Source organism: Dipodomys ordii, unplaced genomic scaffold (assembly GCF_000151885.1).
Source record: "Dipodomys ordii isolate 6190 unplaced genomic scaffold, Dord_2.0 Scaffold68, whole genome shotgun sequence".
Lineage (NCBI taxonomy): Eukaryota > Metazoa > Chordata > Mammalia > Rodentia > Heteromyidae > Dipodomys > Dipodomys ordii.
In genome coordinates this window covers 5212019-5221703 of record NW_012267284.1, presented here as the reverse complement: position 1 = coordinate 5221703, position 9685 = coordinate 5212019, and the positions used below count along the sequence as shown (strand labels likewise).

The window sequence follows — 9685 nt, the reverse complement described above, 5'->3', positions numbered from 1 at the left end:
AAGAAAAAAAAAAGCTGGAAGTGGCGCTGTGGCTCAAGTGGTAGAGCGCTAGCCTTGAGCTGAAGAGCTGAGGGACAGCACCCAGGCCCAGAGTTTAGGCCCCACAACTGGACCCCCCCCAAAAAAATAAACATAAGGAAGTAGAGAGTGAGTACAAGCAAGGAAGAGGCAGGGACGACTTCCAGATGAGAAGGGGAGCCTCTCTGATAAAGACAGTGCCCTGTTAGAGGAGAAAGGAAGTGCTGGGAAAATATCTGAATCATTCAGGGCCTGAAGTCAGATGCAAGAGCAGATGCCAAACACCTGCTCTGTACGGTCATTCCTGCTAATCCAGAGGCCTGGGTGTGAGAGAGGACCAAATTCTGGGATCTGAGGAGCCTGCAAGTTAATCCCAGGAAGGACACAGCAGAGCTGACATCCTGACCCTCATGACACTGCCACACTGCCTGAAGCTCTTAGGGTGGCATTTCTCCCTGGTGGCGGCAGGAAGCCAGTCAGTGCCAATGCCCTTCCATGCCGCACAATCCCCACATCCTGTCTTCTCCCTTGCCAGAGAGAGCAATGTCTGAATACCCTCACAGTGAACACAGCTCTCAGACCTCTGCAGGGCTACAGCATTCCATCAGGATGGAGCCATTTCTGATGTTCTGTGCCAGATACAATGGCCCAGAACCAGGCCTTTCCAAAGGCTATAAAAACTGTCCTCCAGGCTAAGGACAGACACATAGAGCAAATGTTCATGCTGGATTTCAGACACACTGCCTCAAGACCAGGTCCTTGTGGGCACAGTGAGAGCCTCAGATGGGGCCAGCTGCTGGCATACCAGGCCAGGTGACCCAAGCATCAGGAGTAGTGCCAGGGGACAGGCCATAGCTGGACTTCTCCGAAGGGACTACTTCAATGAGAAAACACTGCCAAAGAGTATTCCAGGGCAATAGTTCTCCCTCAGGGTGATTTTTGTCACCCCACACTCCTCAGCAAGCTTTTGTTATTGTCTAGAGATATTTTCAGTTGTTGAGCAATGACATCCAGGGCTGGGAGTATGGCTTAGTGGTAGAGTTCTTGCTTAGCATTCATGAAGCCCTGGATTCAATTCTTCTTTTTTTTGGGGGGGGGCGGGGGTCCAGTCGTGGAGCCTGAACTCTGGGCCTGGGCTCTGTCCCTCAGCTCTTCAGCTCAAGGCTAGCGCTCTACCACTTGAGCCACAGCTCCAATTCTGGCTTTTTTTCTTTTTGCTTATGTGGTGCTGGGGAAATCGAACCCAGGGCCTCTTGCATGCAAAGGCAAGCGCTCTACCACTGAGCCACCTTCCCAGCCCCATAGATTCAATTCTTTAGTAACACATAAACAGAAAAAGCTGGAAGTGTTACTGAGGCTCAAGTGGTAAAGTGCTAGCCTTGAGCAAGAGAGGCTCAGGGACAGTGTCCAGGCCCTGAATCCAAGCCCAGGACTGGCATGAGAGAGAGAGAGAGAGAGAGAGAGAGAGAGAGAGAGAGAGAGAGATGACATCTGGCCAGGTGCCAGTGGCTCACAGGTGCCAGTGGCTCACACCTGTAATCCTAACTACTCAGGAGGCTGATATCTGGAGGTTCAAAGGAGGAACGAGGTTCAGAGCCAGCCAAGACAGACAAATCTGATAAACTTTTAGCTCCAACTAACTCATAAAAAGCTGGAAGTGAAGGTGTGGCTCAAGTGGTAAAAAGTGCTAGCCTTGGGCAAAAAAGCTACGCAAGAGTGAGAAGCCCTGAGTTCAAGCCAGCACACATACACACACACACACACACACACACACACACACACACACACACACGAAAAGAGGTATATTACTGGCATCTAGTGAGCAGAGGTCTACAAGCCCAGGGTGGCTCCAAACAATAAAATGGCAGACCCAAAATACAAACAGTGCCACATTGAGAAATCTATCTGCTCCTGAGGAAAAAAAAAAAGATCCTCTCTAAGTGACACCAACACTGACTGAGGACGTACTATTGTCTCTTCTCTTAGTACCAGTTTATAAAATTCTCCTGAAAAAGAACTTACCACAGTTGAGCACTGTGGCTTATGCCTGTAATTTCTAGCTACTCAGGAGGCCAAAATCTGAGGATCATGGTTTGAATCCAACCCAGGCAGGAAAGTCCCTGAGACTCTTATCTCCAATGAACTACTAGAAAACTGGAAGTAGAACTGGGGCTCAAGTGATAGAGCACTAGCTTTGAGCACAAAAATTCAGGGACAGTGCCCAGACCCTGAGTTCAAGCCCCAGCACTGGTACCAAAAACAACCCAAACCAAAACAAGCAAACCTTACCACTGAGCAGTAGAGATGAAGAAGGTGCAGATGGTCCTTCCCCATCCCCACATCCTCAGCAAATCCCTTTTCTACTTATGGTCTGAAAAGTTTATTTTTGTGGTTTCCTATTAAGAACTCTTGTAGGAACACATAGGTCTGACCAGCCCTATTTAACAAACTGTAAAGGTCAATTAGCCTACTTAACGTGGTTCCGTAACAAGAGAACCCAGTGTTGCCCTCCCCCTCCTCATCTATTCCCTGTACCTCTAGTTGCTTTTTGGTTCCCTCCTGGCCGTGGCACACTTTCCAAACTGCCTGGCCTGGCCTAATTAGAAAGCCATTTTGTCACTTAATCAGACTGGGTTTCCTTTGGGGATAGGCCCAAATTAGGCTTCTTTTTTCTTTTATGCAGGCCCTGGGGCTTGTAGTTAGGACCTGAGTGCCATCTCTTAGCTTTTTTTCTTTTTTTTTCTGTTTTTTTTTCTCTCACGACTAGTGCTCTACCACTTGAACCACAGCTCCACTTCCATCTCTTTCGTGGTTAATTGAAGATAAGGTTGTCACAGTCGGGCAATGGTGTAACCCTAGCAACTCAGGAGGCTGAGATCTGAGGATCATGATTTCAAAGCCAGCCCAGGCAGGAAAGTCCGAGAGACTCTTATCTCCAATTAATCACCAGAAAACTGGAAGTGGCACTGTGGCTCAAGTGGTAGAGCACTCACCTTGAGCTGAAGAGCTGAGGGATAGCGCCCAGGCCCTGAATTTAAGCTCCACGACTGACCAAAAAAGTGTCACAGACCTTCCTGCGGAGATTGATCTTGTGTCACAATCCTTAGATCTCAGCCTACTGAGTGGCTAGAACTACAGGCATGAGCCACTGGTTCCCCAAGATGATTCTTTTCTACACTGACCTGTCACAGTTCACCACAGTTCAGTCCAAAGGAACCTGGACATGTTCCGCATCTGTGTTGTCCCAGATGGCACCTAAGGGCCATACAGAGCTAGTGCTTTCGTCCCAACCAATGAAAATAAGCTGGACTCTTTAGAGACAGGGTTTCACTATGTAGCCCAGTCTGACCTGGAACTCTTGATCCTCCTGTCTTTGCCTCCTGAGTGCTGAAATTATAGTGTGTGCTACTACATCTGGCTTGGGTAGAACTTTAACATGTACTTCATCATCTGTTCCTCTTTGGCTGTGTTAACCTTTCATTTAAATCTGTCTCTCCTCCATGTGGGGTCTTCCCTAAGCAATAGTTCCCAGTGCCCCACACCCATTCCATACTGGCATTATCGGGTTTGGAGTACGACTGTGACTCTACCCTTGTCCTCTGTGGCTAGAAGCCCAGTTTTGATGAGCTTTCCTTGGGGACTGTCTATGCCTCTTCACAGGACCCCCGATCCTCACCGTCTGAGCTATAGTGCAGACACCTGCTGTCTCCAGAAAGAACAGAAGCCTGTGGGGATTCTGGAGAGAGGGTGGGTGGGTGACTTAGCCATGGGCTGCCCACCAGGCCTGAGAATCACAGTTAGCTGTGGCAATGTCCCTTCTGCAACCCCTCTGAGCCCTTCCTGAAGATGCTGTAATTGTATCTCTGGATCGCCTGGAGCCCACTGGCAACTGGCCAGCCTGGGAAGGGAGCGGGGATGTAGGGTAGTAGGGGGAGGGTTGGGATGTCAGGGTTCGGTGGCTGAAGCCCCTGCTTGCCAGCCTCACCCTCTGCACCATCCCCCACCTCCAGCAGCCTCCCCTTAATTTTCCTGTCACACTTGGCACCCGCTGACAACACAGCTGTTCTTCTTTGCTCAGGGGCTGTGCCCTGAGCATGCTGAGGGCATGGGACATTCCCTAGGTGCTCGGGATCCAAATCGAGCCTCCTTCCCCCTCGCCCCTTCCTCCCTTCCTGACCCGCTGTGGATAGATCGCCTGGGGACAGGAAAGCAACCCGGAGAGGCGTGGGACAGACGCCAGGCAGCACGGAGGAGACACCAGGGGGCCTGGGAGGGACTCCAAGCCTCCAAGCCGAGTGTGGCAGCCAGGAAGACCATCCTGCCAAGTTCCCCGGGGCAGAACCTCCCCAGGACCAGCCTGGGCAGGGCGGGTGGGGTAAGGGGGTGGTGCCCATCCATCCCCTCCCAGGCAGCCCTCGGCGCTGGGCACCACCTCGGAGCCAAATTCAGCTCTAGCAAGAACTTTTTCTTATTGTTATTATTGTCAGTGTTCATTAACCTTCCCCTTACTCACCCTAGGCAGCTCATGGTAGCCGGTGTCGGTGGCTCCGGTGCTCGGGCTGCGCCCTCTCTCCCGGGCGGGGGACCGAGTGGCCAGCCCCGTCCCTGACATTGGCCAGGCCCAGAGGGAGGGGCAGGCTGCGGGGTGACTGGCAGCGAGGGGAGGGGGCGGGCTGAGCCGCGGAATGGGGGCGGGGCGGGGACAAGCCTTAGGCTCTGAAGGTGTTTAGGGGGGCTGTGGGGTGGGGGAGAAAGCCTGGCAAGACCCAGGCAGAACAACTCTCAGAAGGAGCCTGATGGGAAGTTGTCCAAACAGTGGAGCCCACAAGGCATGAAGGTGGGCTGGGGTGATTCCTGGGGCCACCTGTGGTCACCCCAGGTGAGAACCCACCAGTACTACCATTATTTTTTCCTTTCTAACTAACAAACTTAATGGTGAGTCTAAGGCAAAGCTGACCTGGTTCTAGGTCCTGTGATGGCAACTAATTGGCTGTGTGGTTTCTGGCCAGTCTCTGAACCTCTCTGAGATTAGTAGTGTGGCACAGAGTGAATTTAGTGACCCAGTGTCTCATCAGGACTTAGTGAGGTCCTTAGCACATACCTTTCACCATCATCAAAGAGCATAGTGGCTCACAATTTTATTTTAATTAATTAATTAATTTTTGCTGGCCCTGGGGCTTGAATTCTGGGCATGGACACTGTCCATAAGCTTCTTTGGCTCAAGGCTAGCCACTTAAGCCACAGCCCCGCCTTCTGGCTTTTTCTGAGTAGTTTATTGGAGACAAGAGTCTCACAGACTTTCTTGACCAGGCAGGCTTCAAACCACAATCCTCAGATCTCAGCCTCCTGAGTAGTTAAAATTACAGATATTGAGTCACATGTGCCTGGCAAGTGGCTCATGCTTTGAATCCCAGCTACTTAAGAGGAAGAGATAGGAAGATCGAGGTTCTAAGCCTGCCCAAGCCAAAAAGGGGAATCCTTATTTGGAAAAATAATTAAACTAAAATAAAAAAATTCTGGGTGTGTTTCTCAAGTAGTAGAGTATCTGCCTAGCAAACATGAGGTTCTGAGTTCAAACCAATATTGCCAAAATTAAATAAAATATAATAAAGGCACCCAAAGGGCAGAAAACAACAACTGCTTGTAGGATGAGGGTGAATGTCATGATTCACAGCACCTAAGCGTCCTGCCTTCACATTGCACCATTGGTCCCTCTTTGTAAAGAACCCAGAGCCAGTGGCTTACACCTGTAATCCTACCTACTCAGCAGGCAGAGATCTGGTGGATCAAAGTGTAAGGCCAGCCCAGGCAGAAAGTTCATTAGATTCCATCTTCATTATTATTATTATTAGATCATTTCCTTTTTTTTGTTGTTGGTCTTGGGGCTTGAACTCTGGGCCTGAGTGCTGTCTCTCAGCTCTTCATCTCAAGGCTAGTGCTCTACCACTTGAGCTACAGCACCACTTCTGGTTTTCTGGTCGTTTATTGGAGATAAGAGTTTCACGGACTTTCTTGCCCAGGCTGGCTTTGAATCATGATCCTCAGATCTCAGCCTCCTGAGTAGCTAAGATTACAGGCATGAGCCACCGGCGCCCGGCTATTATTATTATTATTATTTGATCAGTCATGGTACTTGAACTCTGGGCCCCGGGCTCTATCCCTCAGCTCTTCAGCTCAAGGCAAGCATTCTACCACTTGAGCCACAGCGCCACTTCCAGTTTCTAGTGGTGTATTGGAGATAGGAGTCTCAAGGACTTTCTTGCCCAGGCTGGCCTTGAATCCTGATCCTCAGATCTCAGCCTCCTGAGTAGCTAGGATGACAACCATGAGGTACCAGCCCCCAGCACGGTTCCATCTTCAAAATAATAAGCAGGAAGTGGTGCTGTGGCTCAAGTGGTAAAGCGCTAGTCTGGAGCTGAAGAGCTGAGGGACAGCTCCCAGGCCCAGAGTTCAAGCCCCACAATTGACAAAAAACAATAATAATAAGCAAAAATCAGGACCAGAGACAGGACTCAAGTGGTAAGAGAGCCAGCCTACAAACCCCAGTACCGCCATAAAAACAAACAAACCAAAGCAACCCAGGAGTATTTTGGTATCCTGTTGGGAGATTGGCACCAAGCAGGTGACATGACATCCTGAATGTGTCCTCTCTCAGGTCACTGCCCAGCACTGGTCACCATCCTGTAGGACGAGGCCCTGGCATCTAGCAACACCAACAGTTGCCTTCCCTGAGTGGTCTTTCTGGGCAGAATCTCCCCAAGCTGGCAGAATGTTCTGAGCTGGTGATGGGAGGGTGGCCAGTTCAGTGTGACGCCCACCCAGTCTCTGCCCATTTTGAGTCCTATCAGAAGTACCTGAGGTTATCCAGGAGTGGCCCCCATGCCTCTCCGGGCAGCGCCAAGGTGAGAGCCCACACCAGTTCATCCACCCGCTGTTCAGCTGCAAACTGTTTTAGAGCGATGAACACCTGCTCCTTGGCAATGGGCTGGTCCCCCAAGATTTCATCCACCTGCAAGGAAGGATCCAAGGCAAAACTGTACAGATTTACCCATTCCCCACCTCTTCCTCCCTCAGTTTACCTCCATACGGTAACTGACATGGGGAACACTTTGCCCATAGGACTTTATTTCCAAATTTATGGCTTCCCCCTATGTTATTTTCCTTTTTAAATCCAAGCAGAGTTGATAGAAACGAAGACTTGCAGGAAAGCAGTTTACAGGAGGGACAGTGCACAGTATCAATGTGGGTTGTGAAGTTATGGAATCAGGATCCAAATCCAGGGATGGCCATTGTAATAAAAATTCTAAGGATCAAAGGAGAGCTGGGTGTGGTGCTGTATTCCTGTAGTCCTAGAGTTCTGGAAGCTGTTGCAGAAGAGTCCAGGCCAGCCTGGAAAGAGGGAAGAAAATAAGGAAGGGAGATAGGAAACAAGGAAGAAAGGAAGGGAGAAAAGAAAGAAGGAAGGGAGGAAGAGAGAGGGAGAAGAAAGGAAGGAAGGAAGGAAAGAAAGGAGGAAGGTTGGGAAGGTAAAAAGGAAGCAGAGAGTAGGGGAAGGGGGAGGGAAGGAAAGATCAAATGAATCAATACAAGAGCTTATACATGTGACAGGCCCTCACTAATTGCTAGTTACTATTATTATAATACTATGCTGGGTTCTACGGCGCTGCTGGGAGGTCCCACAGAGAACATCCTGGCTCCATAAAAATGCTATACAGCACATGTTCCAGTCTTGAATTTTGACTTTCTCAGCTCTCCCTCCTGGGTTTCGTTTTTTTCTCCATGCACATCTATTCAGAGGATTCTGTGGCCATCAAACAAGAACCTGCAGATATACACATTTCTGGAATGTAGCCCTGTGTGTGTGTGTGTGTGTGTGTGTGTGTGTGTGTGTGTGTGTGTGTGTGTGTGCACATGTATGCATGCACAGTGGTACTGGGGCTTGAACTTAGGGCCTGGGCACTGTCCTTTAGCTTTTTCGCTCAAGGCTAGGGCTGTACCACCAGACCACTCTATTTCTAGCTTTTTGCTGTTTATATGGAGTCTCACAAACATTGCTTCCCAGGCTATCCTTGAACTTAGATCCTCAGATCTCAGGCTTCAGAGTAGCTAGGGTATAGGTGTGAGCCATCGGTGCCCAGCTAGTCAACCTTGGTCTGAGTCTTCTGCACTGATTCTGTGAACTGAAAATCAGTTCCTACAAATTCCTTTCCTGCCTGTCAGTGAAGTCAACATCCATTTTTGTTTTTGTTTTTTTTTTCATTTACATTACTAGAGTATGAACTCAATGCCTTCCATTTGCTGGGCAGGTACTCTACCACTTGAGCCACCTCATCAGCACTTGTTGAGTTTTGGTTATTTTTGGGGGGGAGGGGGGTCCAGTTGTGGGGCCTGAACTCTGGGCCTGGGCACTGTCCCTCAGCTCTTCAGCTCAAGGCTAGCACTCTGTCACTTGAGCCACAGCGCCACTTCCAGCTTTTTTTTTCTTTTTGCTTATGTGGTGCTGAGGAATCAAACCCAGGGCCTCAAGCATACAAGGCAAGTGCTCTACCACTGAGCCACCTTCCCAGCCCTGAGTTTTGGTTATTTTTGAGGAAAGGTTTTGTTTTGTTTTGTCAGTCCTGGGGCTTGAACTTACAATCTTGGAGCTATCCCTGAGCTTTTGTATTCAAGGCTAGCTCTCTACTATTTTGAGCCACAGCCCCACTTCTGGCTTTTTGTGGTTAATTGGGGATAAGGAATCTCACAGACTTTCCTGCCTCAGCTGGCTTTGCACTAAAATCCTCAGATCCCAGCCTCCTGTGTAGCTAGGATTACAGGCTTGAGCCACCAGCACCCAATCACATTTTTAAAAAAATAGTTGGGCCAACCTGGACTGTGATCCTCCTACTTGGGAATCTTTGTGTCTCAGGGACAATAGGAATGATGCCACCACATCCAACACGGAGATGGACATTCTCACGTGTTTTGCTCAAGTTAGCTTCAAACCTCTATCTTCCTGCTACCTGCTACTCATTTGCTCCCCAGATCTAAATAAACTCACCCCATTAGGGAGCCTTTCCTGACTACTCTTCCAAAGTAGTGTCTTTTACTTTCTCCTGTACTCCATTCCCTTACTGGTCATTTTTTGGAATTTTGCATTTATCTACTTGTCCATTTGTTTTTGTTTTTTGGGTCCGGTCGTGGGGCTTGAACTCTGGGCCTGGGCGCTGTCCCTCAGCTCTTCAGTTCAAGGCTAGCGCTCTACCACTTGAGCCACAGCGCCACTTCCTCCATTTGTTGATTGTTGTGTTAGTTGTAAGGGACCAGGCTCTTTGTTAGTGTTGGTGCATGCGTGTATATGTGTGTGTGTGTGAGAGAGAGAGAGAGGAAGAGAGATAGAGAGAGAGAGAGAGAGGGAGAGAGGGAGAGAGAGAGAGAGAGAGAGAGAGACTAGGGATTGGACCACTTGGAAGTTGGCCCTCTACCTTTTGAGCCATGCACCCATGACTTTTTGCTTTGTTTTTCAAGTACATTATGCTTTTCCCTGGGCCACCCTTGGACTATGAACTTCCTACCTCTGCCTCCTGAGTAGCTGGGATTATAGATATGTGTTTGATTTTTTTGTTTTTGTTCGTCGTGGGGCTTGAACTCTGGGCCTGGGCGCTGTCCCTCAGCTCTTCAGCTCAAG

The 9685-nt window shown here is 49.4% G+C and overlaps 1 protein-coding gene across 1 annotated transcript in view; it reads right to left on the bottom strand.

The window, feature by feature from the left end:
- Grid2ip (glutamate receptor, ionotropic, delta 2 (Grid2) interacting protein) overlaps positions 1–9685 on the bottom strand; it is a 48361-nt gene that overhangs the window by 24952 nt on the left and 13724 nt on the right. Inside the window, exon 3 of the mRNA XM_013023394.1 lies at positions 6873–7027. Within this exon, the coding sequence (XP_012878848.1) occupies positions 6873–7027 (155 nt within the window). The remainder of the gene's footprint in view (positions 1–6872; positions 7028–9685) is intronic.